The sequence below is a fragment of the Medicago sativa genome, chromosome 2 (genome assembly GCF_051527215.1).
Source record: "Medicago sativa cultivar Bolivia chromosome 2, Bolivia_mono, whole genome shotgun sequence".
Lineage (NCBI taxonomy): Eukaryota > Viridiplantae > Streptophyta > Magnoliopsida > Fabales > Fabaceae > Medicago > Medicago sativa.
Window position 1 is genome coordinate 6,301,877 of NC_140750.1, and position 18,203 is coordinate 6,320,079.

The 18,203-nt window shown below is 32.8% G+C and overlaps 2 protein-coding genes and 1 pseudogene across 29 annotated transcripts; 2 read left to right on the forward strand and 1 right to left on the reverse strand.

Annotated features, from left to right (window-relative positions):
* Positions 1-2,111: 2,111 nt before the first annotated feature.
* On the forward strand, positions 2,112-2,202 carry LOC146943977 (U6 spliceosomal RNA; annotated as a pseudogene).
* A 2,019-nt stretch (positions 2,203-4,221) lies between these two features.
* Positions 4,222-7,290, forward strand: LOC146943978 (NAC domain-containing protein 73-like). Its single transcript, XM_085742318.1, has 4 exons — positions 4,222-4,353; positions 4,493-4,654; positions 4,904-5,093; positions 6,444-7,290. Exons 2-4 carry the CDS (start codon positions 4,523-4,525, stop codon positions 7,043-7,045), a joined length of 924 nt encoding a protein of 307 aa, XP_085598444.1. The 5' UTR covers positions 4,222-4,353; positions 4,493-4,522; the 3' UTR covers positions 7,046-7,290.
* A 4,976-nt stretch (positions 7,291-12,266) lies between these two features.
* Positions 12,267-18,034, reverse strand: LOC146943979 (putative protein disulfide-isomerase A6). Of its 28 annotated transcripts, none has more exons than XM_085742321.1 (13): positions 17,792-18,034; positions 17,253-17,434; positions 17,025-17,120; positions 16,719-16,885; positions 16,386-16,457; positions 15,617-15,814; positions 14,905-15,015; positions 14,672-14,761; positions 14,259-14,350; positions 14,022-14,161; positions 13,682-13,912; positions 13,554-13,598; positions 12,931-13,412 (listed from the first exon to the last, which is right to left on the reverse strand). In XM_085742321.1, exons 6-11 carry the CDS (start codon positions 15,713-15,715, stop codon positions 13,800-13,802), a joined length of 645 nt encoding a protein of 214 aa, XP_085598447.1. In that variant the 5' UTR covers positions 15,716-15,814; positions 16,386-16,457; positions 16,719-16,885; positions 17,025-17,120; positions 17,253-17,434; positions 17,792-18,034; the 3' UTR covers positions 12,931-13,412; positions 13,554-13,598; positions 13,682-13,799. The 28 variants fall into 28 exon arrangements, with proteins under 28 accessions (XP_085598457.1, XP_085598462.1, XP_085598471.1 ...); XM_085742332.1 differs by having other exon boundaries at positions 13,682-13,920; XM_085742337.1 differs by having other exon boundaries at positions 13,682-13,920; positions 16,671-16,885.
* Positions 18,035-18,203: the final 169 nt, after the last annotated feature.

An 18,203-nucleotide genomic window follows, 5' to 3' on the forward strand; every position in this document is an offset into this window, starting at 1 on the left:
AGCAGAACCCCAACTAAAAAACCAGATCCGGATTATGGAGCACACCACACAAATATGTCTTACCAATACCAGTAAAACCGCCAAAACAGATCCAAAAAAATACAGTAGAAAACTCGACGGTAGAACAACTAAAACATGATGACGGTGGTGGTTAACAGCCAACCGCCGCCGTTTGAAACCACCAAAAACGGAAAGCCCAGATCCAAGAACGAAAACATACCGTCGTCGACAGAGGAATCACCGGCGGTAACAACCCAAAAGGGGTGTTGAGGTGGTGACGCGACGGAGCTTCCGCCGATCGCACCACCGACGCGTGCAGCTACATGTGGGTAGTAATGTTTGGATGTTGAAGGAGAAGTGAGAGACGGAGTGGAGGTGGTGGTAGGTCGGAAGTGATGGAGGGGGTGAAGAGAGAGAAGAGAATGAGAAGAGAGAAAAAGGTGAGAGAGAGTATGGAAAGAGAGAAGTTGATGAGAAATATGGTAGATTTCGGATAGTGTTTGATACAAGAGAGAAAGGAGAGAAATAGAGGAGAAAGAAGTGTGATTAATTCGTGAAATGACTGAAATATCCTCGTACAAAAAAGTTGATATACAAATTTATTTTATTTGAATTTAAACTTCATATAAAAATAATGTAGTTTTTATAATTTATTAAAAAATTAAATTTCTTACATATAAATTAATCAATTTATTTTCTTAATTAATTATTTTAAATATTTTATTTTGGTCGATTAAATAAATTCATAAGCCAAGTGGTGAACTTTAGTAGTTTAATTTTATTATATATATATATATATATATATATATATATATATATATATGGCACGTAAATAGGAAGCAGGATACAACAACAACAAAAAAACTTGAAAACAAATGTATAGAGAAAATTATTTAAAATAGGGTCTTGTTAACCGGTGCCCCCGGGACACCGGTTAAGGAACCCAGAAAAAGAAAGTTTAAAATAAAAAGTAATATTTTTTAAACTTTTAATGAGTTGATTGCACAAGTTCCAACGCAATGTTACTATATTTGTTTTCTTAACCCGTGCCCCGGGGCACCGGCTAACATTTCCCTTTAAAATATTTCTTCTCGACCAGCTACAACAACAAAAAACTTGAAAACATAATTGATAAAATAGTAGCTGCATGCCTGCATATGATCATCAAAACCAAGGACAAATATGGAAAAGAAGAAAAAAATGGCAGCTCCACTCCCTTTCTTCGCACATGTGGAGAGAAATGCAAAAGGCATGGGTCCCACCAAATATTGTCTCTCTTTCGTGTCTCTCTTTCAAACCAAACATGAGAGATTGGCTATCTCTCCCCAACTTCTCTCTCCCCTCTTTCTCTCTTTCTTATTTCTACTCTACCAAACACAGTGTTAAAGTGTCACGAAAAAAAAATGAACATATGTGTGGAAGTAATATTTTATCCCTTGTACTAATACTCCCTCCGGTCACTATTATAAGCAAAAATTGACTTTTTAGATTCATTCAATAAATGATATATGCGGTCTATATATAGACTACATACATTATTTATTGAATGAATCTAAAAAGTGAACTTTTGCTTATAATAGTGACAGGAGGGAGTACGTACAATACATACCATACATACCAGGGAATGAGACAAACTTGTCAACATAAAAAAAAGGCAGAAGCTTAATGCCTAAGCTTCGTTTTTTTTTTTTTTTTTTTTTTTTGTGAAAAAAACCTAAGCTTCGTTGTGTGGCTTCTTTGAGAAGCTCACAAGACGTGTAGGAGCATGTCACGTATGAAACTCATAAAGAAGGGTTATGTTTGTATGCATTCGTGTCTATACTATCTACTTTGAAGCCGCCATCCAAACCATTACACTATCATTTTAAAATCATTTTTGTTTCAACTTAAAATGACAAAAACATATCTCCAACTTGACAACTTATTGATTTAATCAACAAGGAAACGTCGATGACTTCCAACCCAAGTATTGTGTACCATATCTTAACCTCTCTTTTATTTTTTTTTGGTTTTGGAAAAAAAATTGCTTGATTTAGTACATTCGTGCTCCCTAAGCTAGAATGACGAAGACACGATCACAATTTCAATCCAGCATTTAAGGGGAGCGGATTAATGAGGTTTTTTTTTTTTTTTTTTTATAAAGATTAGCATGGCCCCTGCGCAAAGATGACACGTACAAATCGAGAAATGTTCTAGATTAATTAATGAGTTTGAAATGCAAATAAAATTATTACAACAAAATTAGGGACAAGATAAAACCGATCAATTTCTAAATCTAACGGTAAAGTCTCTAAGTACTGCTTTGCATGAAATTTTGAATGTGTTGCACCCATTGGAGTGAGTGAGAGTGTTTGTATTCAAACGGATAAAAATTATTATTAAAAATGGATCCAAATTAAAATCGTAAATTAATTTTAAAAATCAAATAAAATAATCCATAAAAAAATATTATTGAATGTATTTAAGGGTGTGTTTGATCTGCAAAACAATAAGTACTAGACATAACAGTGCAAGACAAAGCAACACATCACAAGACATGACACCGCATGACAAATTTGTTGGTATTGAATAGTTTTTGGTCTTGTACGATTTTTGGTGGACAAAATGTTATTTTGATATTTTAGACAACTTGTACGTGGGACAAAAAGTTGTGTTGTGGTTTGGTAAGGGACAAAAATTTCAGTTTTTGTCCTGCCTCCAATTTGTCTTGTCCCTAAAACAGTTTTACAAATCGAACATTGAACAACTGGAGTTGTCCTATCATGTCCTTCATATTTTAGCAGATCAAACGCGCCCTTAGAATGTTCTTTTGTGAAATCATCTAGATTGGATCAACTTTTAGATTTGTTTTTTCAAAATCTGTTTCGGATTTTGAGTCACCATAATTCACTACTTACAAATTGATTTATCCATGAATCACATTATGATCTATCTACAATTTTCTGCTAAGACAACTGTCTAATTAGGATTTTGGGGTCCTAATTAAAAGACTAATCCTTTGTCTGCTGAAACAACTGTCTAATTAGGGTTTTGGGGTCCTAAAAGGCTAATCCTCTCACTACAAAGCCTAACTTATGGCTCATGACTAAGTACATTGTTTTTTAACCCTAAAAACCTCACACACATAACACTTACTTGATCATTAGATTGTTTGCAGGCACTCTCCACAAATTTAATCTACAGCCTTTGAAAAGTTTGATTCCGCTTTCGTATACATCTTCAATATGATTTGGCCCGTGATATCACCAATGGGGCTTTTAGTGGGTTTATGTTTGTATTGAGAAAATTATATGAGAAAAATTTATATGGAGAAAACTTAATATTCATGTCGTCCCCACCCCCCACCCTATATATATATATATATATATATATATATATATATATATATATATATATATATATATATATATATATATATATATATATATTTAAATAAAAAAATCTTTAAAAAAATTCTAAACAGAAATGTAAGTTATAAATTAAAATAACATTTTGTCCACCAAAAATCGTATAAGACCAAAAATTATTCAACACCAACAAATTTAAATTTATGAAAAACATTAGATTTTTAAAATATATTTAAATCTAATGTTTTTCATAAAATTAAATAAAAAATAAATCCTAAAAAATATTTTAAACAGAAATATAAATTATAAATTAAAGTTATATCTTATTTTAGAATATATTTAAATAAAAAATAAATCCTAAAAAATATTTTAAACAGAAATATAAATTATAAATTAAAATTATATATTATATATTATTTTAGAATATATTTAAATCTGAAATTTTCAATAAAGATATTTATGTATTTTATACTCAACTTTTGCACGCGCACAAATATTGCTGGCAAAACGTCCTGATTAAGAAGAATCAGGTAGCCCCGTTTCCACTCTTATGGATACCACCATATCATCACTTTTTCTTAACACAGGGTTTTACGATTAAGTACGATTATCGTAAATTATCTTTTTTGTTATTTAATTTTTATAAAACTTTAATATATAATAATAATGCTCTTTTAAATATTCCTTCATTAATTAAATTGCAACTACTTCAAAAAGAAAAATATTTGCAATTGATATTATAAAAAACTATCTAGCTAGGTAGGCCGCATGTATTCCTTGGATGATACGTATCCACACGAGCATAGCCAAAACGTGACCTACAAGCAACCTTTGCTATATATAGAACCCCTCGTTATTTCCCTAATTTTCTTTTATTTATCGTCTATATCAAACTACACCTCTCTCTTCCTTTCCTTTGTTTCTGAGAGCAATAGCAAACACAGTTTGGGAAATCACAAGCACACAAGTTCAATCATTGAATCGAAGGAAAAGTGGGAGCACACAGGTATATGATTAAATAAATAATAGTAACGTGTCCCGAAAGATACAAACTACTGTAGCTTTACCCCTTTTTTTTTTCCCTTCATATTTTTCCATCTATATTTAATTTCTCACCCTTTTTCCATATTTTGCTTTATTATTAGGGACCAGTATTGTAGGAAAGATTAAGAACTATGGCATGGTGCAATGATAAAGATAACAACAACTCTGATGTCACTAATAACATAAAGCTCAATGAAGAAATTGATCAAAATCAAACCATTGAATGCCCCTCATGCGGCCATAATATTGAAGTAAAAAATCAGGTACTAATCAATGGTTTTATTTGTTTTACTTATTTAGTTTGATCTTAAATCCTGCTAAGGCCGGTCTGGTAATTAAAAGGACAGGGTTGTGTTAGACCTCGACAACAGCCAACATAAAACTTTGTCGAATCTCTACGACTCTATGGTTAATTAAATTTGATGTTAGTTTTATTTTGTTTGTTTATGCACCAATATTAACTCCTTTTGTTTATTAATTTGTGTGTAAATTTGATGATTTTTGATACATAGGGTGGAGTTAATGAATTGCCGGGGTTACCAGCTGGAGTGAAATTTGACCCAAATGATGTAGAAGTACTAGAGCATTTGGAGGCAAAAGTGATGTCTGATGTTCGCAAGATTCATCCACTTATTGATGAGTTCATACCAACGCTTCAAGGAGATAATGGAATTTGTTATACACACCCAGCACAACTACCAGGTTTTTACATTTAATTTAATTTATTTTTTAATTAACATAATTTAGAGATTTGGAATACCGTTTGATGCATTGCATGTGTTAATTATTGGGAGAGACGATCTTGTTCTGCACGGTACCGCAGTCCGCATGCATCAAATTAATTAACTAATTAATGTTTTACAATTTAATAGTTTTTTTAATTGAAATAGATTTTAATTATAAGGCGGTTTGAGCATGACCACATAACATTTATTCTCTCCACATTTAGATCTCATAAATTTATAGAAGTAGTTCTTTACTTAGGATGCCTTTGTTTCAGCTTTAAAAAAAAATAGACTTTGTGTCAAGAGAATCTAGAGTTTTGTTTTTAGAGATTTTTAAAAAAATCTGAAATTATTTGTGTTTGCCTACTATCCATAAAAATCCATTTTTAAAAAAAATGAGTTCTAACATGCACATGTGTTATCTCTTTGTAGTTGAAAAAAATAGATTTTGAGAAAAGCTAATCCTAATAGCTTTTCATTTTAGGATCAAAATAGATTTTTTTAATAAAATGGTTTTTCTAAAAATCCTAAACAAACACTTAAAAATGAAAAAAGTGATTTTTTTTTAAGGGAAAAAATAGATTTTTTTTGAAAAAAATCTGAAACAAACGGGCCCTTAGTCCTTGCAATTGCAAGCAAAGAAAATTATTTGTCAATCGGGGTTGAGTTGAGTCTATCCCTTTTTATTAACTTATGATAATTATTTTTTGTGAATTGTGGAAAACCATAATAAAAAGAAAGTTAATGTCCAGCCTAGAGTGTGTAATTTTCAGGCATCTCTTTCATATAACCAACTCGTTGAAGTGTGTTACAAGAAACCAATGAATGCTTGAATTGGCAATGCAATGACCACCAAACTCTCAATAGGGGCATCCTATTTTGACGGGGGCTTTTTCAACATACTGTATGATATAACTAATAAGCAGATTTTTTTAGATTTAACTCCAAAACATCAATAGCAATTTGAAATTGAGCCTAAGTAATTTGTTACTGTAACATTAGGTTAATTGTTAATGAAGTTAAAGACAATTAAAAATTGTTCCTTAAGTTTTGGAAAAGCAAGTACCTTTTTTTTTTTTTTGTGTTGGGATGTTTACACTCTTGGTTTGACACAGATTGAGTCTAATAAAAACTCCTTTTGATTAATAATGTATCACCCAATTCTATTTCTTTTGGTACATTGCAAAGAACAAACAAATAGCAATTTATCAGTATATTGATATATAAATATATATGTCAAATTAGAGATGAAGGTAAAACGACACTTATTTTAAAAGAGACGGAATATGCAAGAAGTTGATATAAATTGTTACCTAAAATGTTGCAGGAGTTAGCAAAGATGGTCAAATTCGCCACTTTTTTCATAGGCCTTCAAAAGCATACACAACAGGAACAAGGAAAAGAAGAAAGGTTCACACTGATGAAGAAGGAATTGAAACAAGATGGCACAAAACTGGGAAAACTAGAGCAATTTTTTCCAATGGTGTTGTGAAGGGATTTAAGAAGATACTTGTACTCTACACCAACTATTGCAAAGAAGGAAAACCAGAGAAGACTAACTGGGTGATGCATCAATACCATCTTGGTATGAATGAAGAAGAAAGAGATGGAGAATTTGTTGCTTCAAAGATCTTCTACCAGACACAGCCTAGACAACATGGTAATTCCATTAACAACGTAAAAGATTCGTATGAAAAAATAATCGACAAAGGAAGTGGCCATGATAATAACAGTGCAGCCCCCAACAATGTAGCTCTTGTGGAATGCTACAATGCTTGTTATACAAATTATGACCATATGCATGTTGGTCATAGTAGGGAAAGCACTCCACAACTGATTATACCAAACATGTCTGTTCAAAGTGATGGAACTATTATTCGCTTATCAATGGATCATGCAAACAAAGTAAGAGTACTGGAGAGAAAGTAAAATTGGAAGAGCTTCTTGGTAGAACAGTGATTCTTTTATTAATTACTAATCAGTTAACCATTTACATTTATGGGATTGGAATGAAGGAAGGAATAAGTTGGCTTATTCCATATATTTGGAATTTTGGATGTATTATATGGTGGATTTATTTATGTCTATAATTGACTCTGATTGAAGTTTAGAGACAAGCTGGATGTTTGGTACAAATTTACAAACCATTATTGATTATTGATTATTTATTGGTATGTCGGTTAAAGTTTATACCATGTCAACGTTTTGCCTACAATTGAGCTCTTTATTTTTTATTTGTTTAATGACAAATGTTAAAATGTTGAGTCAAGATCCGTTGACACGAGGTGTCAACGGATTCGTTGACAGCAAATCTTAACAATTTATTTTATTTAATCAACAATAATCAAAGGCTAATTATAGTGCCACATTTCTATTTATTGTGTATCCTTTTTTTCAATCACACACTATTATTAAAATAATTGCATATGAATGCTTCATATCTGAACAATTAATTTGAATGATCGTCTTTTCTCGATACTCCTTTGCATCTTCATTCGCTCATGGCTAATTGCTCACATGGATCAGAAACTTTTTATATGTTTAAGTAAAATTTATTAATTGATTGCATTTAGATGAAGGTAGTAAATCTAAGGGTACTTTTTTTTTTATGTTTTTGCTTCGATTGTAGGGATTTTAGGTTTGGAAAATATACATATATATAAAAAAGCAATTGCAGGATATGAATGCATAAATCAAAAGTTGTGGTTCTGGTTAAATGAAAAAACCCATTAAACTAAGTAGAATTGTTTGGTATGAAACACATGAAAATCAAAAGAAAGGATCTGATCGATGATTGTGTAGTTGAAATCGGTTAGAATACACATTTTTCCATTGTTGTTCATTTAATGATTGTATAGGAAACTCCGTGAGAACACACATGAGTTAATTGAGAAACAATTACAGACCTTTGGATTAAAAAAATAAATGGTTGGGATTTGGTGTCAACGAATTCGTTGACACTTGGTGTCAACGGATCCTAACTCTAAAATGTTAGTAGTATGTTAATCTCTCTCTCAAAATAATTTACCTTGTTTAATTTGATCATGTGATTACACGCATAATATACTTTTGCGATAGTTAAAAACTTTATTTTTTTTATTTTCCTACATAGCTATGTAATCCTAGACATTTTGCAATTATGTTGGTAAGAGTGATGATCATTCATCTTTAAAACTTTTGTCTTGCCTCTGTAGTGACGCTTCTACTAAAGCACATCTTCGACTTGTCATAGGCTTTTTCCATGCAAGCTTAATACCAACGAACAATTTTTTTTTTTTTTAATTTTGTTTTGAGTGTGAAAAGCTTCAAAAGCTATAATAGCGTCGTCCCTTATAAGCCTACTAGGGATAAATCCACTTTGAGAAGGGTTTATAATCATGAGAATTCTTTTGATCCTGCTAGCAATAGGTTTAGTGATATTTTAAGATAAACACCGCATAGACCAATAGGTCTATATTCACTAGGACTAGGAGTATTTAAGAATCAGACAAATGTATGTATTGTTGAAATTACTGGGATCACCACTATTATTTTAAATATTAAGGATAGTGTTAAAGAGGTAATCTCAAACTCCATGAAAGCAAAGGTTAAGCTTGCAATGTGCATAGATTTGAAGAAAACAAATGAAGTGAGAAGAAGGAATTTTTATTATTCTCAAAATCTAAGTATTACCATGAAGCACTATAGCTTTATATAGAGTGTAATTAACAACTCTAACTCAACTATAGGTACTAACTAACTATAACTAACTAAATTCAGTTACAGCAGTTTAAGCTAGTTGAGTTTCACACAGTTGCTTGCTACACAAGTAACAAATGCATCCCAAGCTAATTATCCTTTAATAGTGTCCCCCTCAAGCTAGAGTGAATGTTGATTGTGTTGGGTGAGTCCCTCCTCAAGTGGGACCACACATTTATTTTAGAAAAATAAAATAAAGGGTTAATTAAGTTTTTAGTCCCTATATATATTCAGAATTTTGTTTTTAGTCCCTACAAAATAAAATCACACTTTTTAGTCCCTATAAAAATTTCCATCATTTTTGTCCCTATAAAATTTTCCATCGGCATTTTTAGTCCCTATAAAATTTTTCCATTAGCATTTTTTGTCCCTAAAATGCTTAAGAAAAATGTCACAGGGACTAAAAAGTGTGATTTTATTTTGTAGGGACTAAAAACAAAACTGTGAATATTTATAGGGACTAAAAGTTTAATTAACCCTAAAATAAAATAAGAGTGTGTGTGATTTTGTTATTGGGCTTTTTGTGCCACGTGTTTGTGTGTGAATGGGTTAAAAACCCATGTGTGTGATTATATAAGGGAATCAATTCCCAATTGTTGAAAAAGGGTGTGCAGCGTGAAAACAAAGAGGTTGCGGCACTGTGCATTAAGAACAGAGAGTGTGTTACGAGACAGAAGAGGAAGAAGTTTTGGTTTCCGGTGACAAATGTGTGTTCGGCAAACGATCTCTGTTTCGGCTGAAATTTGAGTATGTTATTTTTGTTACTAGTTTGATACTTGGATAATTTTTCTAAGTAGTTTTGTCTTCTCTTTGTGTCTGTTTGGGATACCTATTTAGGGTTTGCTCTCTGGTTGTTAGAATCACCATAGTTGGTGATTATTTGATGATTGTCAGTTCCTAGAGGTTTAGGAAGACATTGATTGTAACCATTATTGTGATAGTGGAAGTTTTTGGCTGGACTAGGTCCCATGGTTTTTATTCTCTCACATTGAGAGGAGTTTTCCACGTAAAAATTCTGGCGTTCTCATTTACAGTTTTTACTCCTTTTATTGTTGTTAGTGTTGTTGTTGGTTGTGCTGGTAATTTGGATTGTTCAGGTTCCACAAAAAAAGAGATAATTTAAGCTTCCGCATATTCCGCTTTGCACACTCTGATCCCAATAGATTGTTCCAAGATTGTTTAGTAGTGTGTTGAAAGGCCCAGGGTGTAGTAAAAATGTCGGCAACTTGTTCTTTTGAGGATACAGGTATCAGGTGAATTAGTCCTGTCTGCACTTTGTCTCTAACAACATGACAATCAATTTCTATGTGCTTTGTTCTCTCATGGAATACAAGGTTACGACTATATGTGGTGCAGATTTATTATCACAATATATGATAATGGATGTTATGTGAGTTATGAGAAAATCATGCAATAGGTAGAGTAGCCATTGTCCTTCACATGTAGCTTGTGCAAGTGCTCTGTATTCAGCTTCTGATGAAGATCTTGATACCACATACTTCTTTTTACTTTTCCAACTTATGAGAGGGGTACCATGGAAGAAACAGAAGCCAATGGTGGATCATCTAATGTCTTGGTATGCTCCCCAATTTGAATGTAAGAACCCCTTCAAAGTTAATGATGAGATGAGCTGAAAAATAACCTTTGACCAGGATTGTTTTTGAGAAACTTGAGAACATGTAACCCTGCCAGCATAAGCTCATCTGTAGGTGCATCTAGAAATTGGGTAAGTTGGCTGAGATCCAAGCCCATTTAACACAAAGCCCATTTAACACAAATAATTAGAGTTAGTGTTATAATTAAAAAATGAAAATTGCTTTTTTGACAAAGAACTAGTTACAAACCCGTGCTTCGCACGGGGTTCAGTAACGTATTTGACAAAATATTATATTGAAAGGATAGATTGCGAAATGACAGATAATTATAAATCATAATACAATATTTAGAGTACTCTTGTATTACGGATTACAAAATTAAATCTTCAAAATGGTTTGACCATGAGTAACAAATGAAAACATATTTAGTTAGCGGTAGAAACACTTTTCTAGTAATAATTGATATCTATCTATAAACCAATGAAAACCCTATTACCAAAGCTACCTGATTTATATCATTTTGACTTTCAGCTTCAATGTATATAAATCATTTCACATGATCTACAGCAAAGGCAGATATTAACTGCAATTTAGTATCCAGTTCTTTCAGGTGAACAAACTTCTGCATCAGACAGATAGCTAAAAGCCTCTCTACCTGATTTATATCATTTTGTGTTTTAGCTTCAACGTATATAAATCTTTTCACATGATCTATAGGAAAGGCTAGGGATGTCAATGGATACCCATAGGTACGGATAATATGATACCCGTCCCCGCCCGGTTGGATAAATATGATACCCGTGCCCACCCCATATCCTCGTGGGTGCCCACTATACGGGTACCCGTGGGCATTGAGGTATCCATGGGTAACCATGGATACCCATGGAGTTTTGAATTTATTTATTTTTTGGTACAAATTATAACTTTTTTTAATTACCAAAAAACTTCAACTTTTAAACATCCATACATAATCCATTCAAAATTTCATAAATCATACATAATCCATAGAAAATTCATGATTCTTATATAATCTATATGTTTTATGATGTGATGAAGTGGAAACGGTGAACTTAATAAAATGAATTAAAAAAAATTAAAATAAAAATAGGTTATTATTGAGGATTTTTAGGTGGGCGGTAAAATTTTCTTCAATAAGGTAACAACTTTAAGTAATAAGATATGATATATAAAGATATTTTAGTAATTTACTTAATTTATTGGGTATGGGTACCCGTGGGTATGGATACAATCAAATCTGTGTCTGTGTACATATAATAACGGGTAGTCAAATACCCGTTTATTATACCTGTGGATACCCGTTTAGCTACCCGCTCCATGCCCGTGACGGATTTTACCCACGGGTACCCGTGGGTATGGGTATTTTTGCCACCCAGAGCAAAGGCAGATATTAACTACAATTTAGTACCACGTATATAAATCCTTTCACATGATCTAACCTTATTATCCATATGGTCAATCCTAATTTGTTTGACGGATTATTCTTACTTCGAATTTTCAGGCTGGTGATACTCTGATACAGTTATATAACAATTTCATCAGACTTTGAGACCAAAATCAACCTTCCCAAGCTTGCACACTTTGCTGTGATGGTTTCTCGGCTGTATTATGCGAAAGAAGCTGCCATTAGAGATCAGTGCATAGAAGAGCCTATCCTATACATTAAGATGCAAATTGTCTTATTCAAGCTTAAGCAAGATGTTCAAATTACGGAACATTGCTATTCTTTGTAAATTTGAGAACAAAAGTCACATAATCCGAATATTTGTGATGCATGGTCTAAGGCATAACATAAAAGATAACATAACAACCATTGCCATTACATACATAGTGTACTGCAGCAGAAATATAGATGTTGCCATGTAGTGTACAACCAATTTAAGGTTGATTACAAAAAAAGGGTTGTATTACTAAATCCAAACCTTATTTAAAACATATTGTCATTGAAATATTATACATAATATACTTGCCAGCATACAACTTCCAAATCGAATAGCAGCTTGTCGTCCTCTTGTAGGTGATTGTCCCTAACAAACTGGAACCAACCTCCTCCCAAGGATTTTTCGGCCTTGTTACGCTCAGCGGTAATGAGGCGGCAATCGTATTCTTGACCGGTAAGCACATCAAGCAACCACATTGTCTTTCTTGTAGTTGTATTTTTCAAAGAAGTAGCTGCATTTTTCACATTCTATCAAATTAATGGAAAGAGCATAACATGAGTGAAAATGCAAACTTCATATTCTTAAAAAAAAAAAAAAAGGTCAAAAAAAAAATCGAAGGGAATTTTTTTTTTAAACGCATGGTTATTTGATTTTTTTTCTTTCAAAAATGATATAATGATATAAAAGATGGAAAAAAACCAAGAATAAAAGAAAATTGTCAAAGAATGGATGATAATTACTATAGCCACTTTTGAACATCTAAATTTATTTGAATCTTGAAATAAAGGGGAATGGAGAGAAGTTTCTTTGTAACACTATTTATGATTCTCACGCAATTTTTTTTTTTTTTTTATGGTTCAAGCGAACATTATAGTTCTAGTATCCTCTAATAAATACTGTTACAAACTAAGATATATGATGACCAAGGTTTTTCTATATGTCCCTGCAGTCAACATCATTTTTTTTTTACCTTAAATAACGGTCCAAATTGTGTACTTTGCATTTTTAAAACTTCAATAGTCTTGAATTTGTACATAGTATTGTTGCTAAAAAGGTACAAATTCAATGGAACCTAATCTCGTGCTTCCAGTAAGGTATTAGTCATAGTATTGTTGCTAAATGTGTCCTTCTCACTCTATACTCATGAAACTCTCTCTTCTGAAAAGAAACCAGGCTTCTTTGGTTGTGCAAGTGCAATACTTTCATCGTAATTAGTTTAATCTTCATTGGTTCCAATTGAGGATCATTTGTCGATCCCAATTTAAGAAGCTGCAGCCATAAATCCTGTGTGACAAGAAAAACATAATATTAAAAGAGAGGAACAAATAAAATGGAAAAAAAAGAAGATACATTTTTGCAATTGAGCTCGCAAACACAAACACACACAGAGGGAACATATTTAATTTAAAACATCAAAGAAGCTACCTGCAGCTTAACCTTAGTGTCCAGCACCATAAGCTCTCTTTCAGCCTAAAATCACAAAGTTAATAATGTTAGGAGCCATTTGCATCAATTGATGCACAAGTAGCACTATCCCGGGGATGTTAACTTACAGCTCTCTCGAGTGGGCTAAGATTGTCTGCTAAAGGATCCTTGCTGGTCAACACAGGTAAGATAGAGATAGAAAGTACAAATAAATTCCAATGTGATAGGACAGAAAAGATGGGGATATCAGTCAAGCCTTGCAGCAGAACCCTTATGCGTATTAACTTCCTCTTCAAGTCGCGAAAAGACAACCTTCTTCTCATCGTCGTCAACATTCACAAACTCCTTCACCAAGCCATCTAGAGACCTAAAGCATGAATAATTAGTTCACTCAGCTATCAAGTATATTATTCTAGTCTCTTTTGATGCTAAACATATATTTTAAACTAACTTTAGAAGTAAGCTGACCATGTTCATCACAGTTGGTGCCACATCTCGCATTAATTAAAACTACAAAATCGTCCAAATCGCGACCACCAACATAATCTTCACCGGTTTTATTGTTCTTTGGGGAAAACTTAAATGTGGGATAGGAATGAACATCATATCTGTATTAGCAAATAAACCAGATTAGGCACATGCATTTGTTAAATATGATTTCAACCTAGTTTAATAAAACAAATGAAAATATGTTACGGCACTCACTTCTCGGCCAAATCCTTGTACTCGTCAGCATCAACATTAGATATAACTACTTCTTCCTCTAGCCTAAAGGCTGCAGCAACCTTTTCATAAGTCTGAAGAAATTTGTAAAAACAGTATCATGATCAACCTTGATATATTCATAATCAGGGGAAACTCATCAAACTATGATAAAAGTAGTCTTAGACATGAGAACATCCTTACATAAGCAAGGTCCTTGCAATGACCACACCTAAAGATAATAGCAGTGAATTTGTTAAGACAAAAGTGTAAAGAAATCATCCCTTTTTACTCCAAACACAGAGCTATTATTAGAAATTGTTTTAGAGAAAACCAAAGCAAATTTTTTATTAAAAATAAACACCAAACTAAAATTAAAATCAAAGTTACGCAAACAGAACAAAGTATATGCTGACCTTTTTCTGAGGTCTTTTCGATGGTTCATCCTCACACTCCTTCTCACTCTCATCAGAGTCGGAACTATCCTTGTCAACATTCATCTTATCCTGTCAATTACGGAAAGTTTTATATATAAATAGTTTTACACATATAAATATATAAACTGAATATATATATATATATAATTGAAACCGGAATATAAATAGTTCCCAACATATCAACATATCATTCATCTTGCACCAACACTCACAAATTTTACAGTCTTTGTGATAATATAATTCCCAACATATAAATATATCCACAAGAATCTTCCATCACATTCTCCTGTCTGTTCAGTGCTGAATTTGACCCCAAATGATCTCTAAGAATCATCCACGTAACAAAACACTCAGAAATCTTCAAAAATAAAATCCTACATTAAGAAATAAAGCTAGACTACTTGCATACAAAACAATGATCCAAATTGACATAAAACAATGAAGAAACTCACATTTTCATTTTTGCGGAAAGTAACCTCCTTCGCAAAGGTACTCTAATTATAATCTCACATAATTCCAATTTTAATGCATGTTTGAATTGACATCGAGTTTAGTAAAATCACTGTGACACTATCATTTCACTGAAGCTCCAAATTGTGTCAAAATCAGTGTCACGTATGATTTTATCAAACTCAGCACTAAATCAGATCTGCATGATTTTACAATCTTAACAAAAACTCGTGTTTTAGATACTTATGTTTTAAATAAACTGGTTTGGAAATCTCTTGCCAACTTAGCATCTTCAATTTTCTTATTTGCCTGCTTAAAGAAAGCACAACAAATTCAAGTTTAGCTAGCAATCTTAATTTTCAATATGAAAAGGAAACAATCCAAATATAATGTAAAGATTGCCACCATAAAAAATAAACGATTGGTTTGCAACAATGGCAAGATCTTAAGCCAAAATGTGTCTATGTTCTTCACCTGGCAGTATAGTGGCTGAACCTGACCAACAACTGTTGATGTCATAAGTCCCATTTGGTTCAAGAGCATTGTTGAGATGAATCCAATTAAGGAGATCATAGGATACAGAATGAACCCATACAATTATATCACCAAATGTTTCTGCAAGTGGATTATGTTGGTAAAAAAGGTGGTATACACCTTTGTAGTACATAGGGGCTGCAAGAGTTCAATTATAAATCAACACCAGTAATTTGAATATGAATAACATAATATATATACAAACAAAGAATGCTTTATTTCTTGAATAAGCCATTTGGTTCCTGCATTTCTACTAACCCCGAAGGATATTGATTCTAACATTGTACTTTTGAGAAAAGAGTATGCTTGGCATATAGGAAGAGCACTTTCCCAGCATGATTTGGAAGATTGGAATCTTTTGTATCATAGTTCTGTTAATGGTCTTAGTTTCAATACATTCTTGGACAACATTTCAAATCATGAAGGCCCAACTGTGCTAGTTATTAAGGATACAAATGGTTATATATGGAGGATATGCTTCTCAACAATGGGAGCGGCATGTTGAATTTTATGGAGACATGAAATGTTACATTTTTCAATTAAAATCAAAGGCATCTATATTTAGGCCAACTGGAGCAAACACTAATCTACAATGGTGTGCAGTAGGGAGATTGAAATTAAAGAGGACAGTAATAAAAGCAAATGCAACCTAGCTGAAAAAACATAGTCCAACACATGGGTGAAGAAATGAGGAGTAGAAAAACTAAACCTTGAAGGAGGAACTCTCAAATATGTGATTGGTGAAATCTTACACACCAAGATTAAGAAGAGGTAAGCCAACCTGCACACACAACAAATGTTCAAATATAATTAAATGTCAATAAATTTTCAAAATAGGTGAAAATGCTGAGAAATTTCATGGCACAAAAGGCAAAATCCAAAGTTTATTCAAAAATGCACATGTAGCAAACAAAATATGATTGAAGCGTTGGTTCATGACACAAAACACAATCACAAAATTCACAATCATTTACTTGAAAGACCAAAATCGAACCGTCACAGTTACATTCTCTTTAGTTTTATGAGAATCCAATGGCACAACCTCTAGATAGAACTGTTATGGCTTCCTACGCATTGACGAAGATGTGTTTTGTTCCAAAGGACTGCACTTCCCTTAGTTTGTTTCCACCCTTCTTCAATAGTTTTGTACCTCTTATCTTGAAGAACCTTCTTTATAGCCACAGTTTCTCCAGTCTCCAAACACTTTGCCTGTCACAGCAAAAGCAGAAAAACAAATCAAAATCAAAGCAGATCAAACCTACTCAAAATCAAAGATGCCAAACATATAAGTTTATAGATTATATAGCTGTCCAATAATTATCAGAAATGATAAATCAAACACACACACCTGCTTTGGCTGGCCATTTTTACCACCAATGGTTGTGACAATTATATGTCCGGTTTCGGTACCATTTCCATCTACAATGCTAGCGGCTTTCATTTCCTACATATAGATTTAGATCAGCAATTTTGACATAAATAGACTGCAAATTTATTCAACCAAAATGCTTATTCAAGATCAAGAACAAAAATTGCAGAAAAAGTATACACAAAGTTACAGGGAGTGAGTTCTTACCGTTTTAGTGGAGCCCTATCCCATATACGGGTTTCACCAAACTTCTTCCAAAAACAGCTTATTCCTAGCTTGTATCCCAATCAGCAGCCTAATTACAATTTATCCACTTCTGCCCTTGCCCTAATCCTCCATAATCACTTTCTGTCAGCTTCTAAAACAGCTCAATTATGATTTAAGCAATTCTGTCAAGTCCCAAAATAGTTTATCAGTTCACCAACTACTCATGTGGTAACTTAAATATAGCACACAACCATACCTGCAACAACTTGTATTCCAACTTAAGCTTCAGCAAAACAACTTAATTGACAGCTTATTGCTTCTAAAGACTTCAATTTTAACCCAAACACTAAAACATCAATTCAAACATACCCCACAACAACTTAATTACCAATTGAATGAATAACAAAAAAAAAAAAAACTTCACTATTCTTATTACTCAATTTCATAAAACCCTAAAATTCCCTTTCCCCCAAATGAAAACCTAACTCTAAATTCATCAAATTTCTACATGCATGAGGGAAAGGAAAAGGGAGACACACCTTAAAATTGGAAATTGAAGTTGAAGATGATGATAATGATGTGAGGTGAGATTTGTGGTAGTGGATGAATGAACTCTCTCAAGCTTGCCTTCTTCCCCAATTGCCTTCTTCTCCAATTTTCCTTCTTCCTCTTGGTTACCCGTTTCCTCTTCTTCTCCTCTCCCTCGACCTCCCTTCTTTTCCTTCTTCTCCTCTCCCTCTCTGTCCCGTCCGTTCTGTTTTGCTTTTTTTTTTCTTTCTTTTCTTCATCAACAAAAACAACACATATATATAGCCAGGGTAGCTTCAATTAATTAATTTACCATAATACCCTCAATAAGGGTAAAATGGTAAATTCACCGGACATGTATTTTCTTATTTAGTTTAGTAGATAGATACTTCCAATTGACACATGGAAATGACCTTAATACCC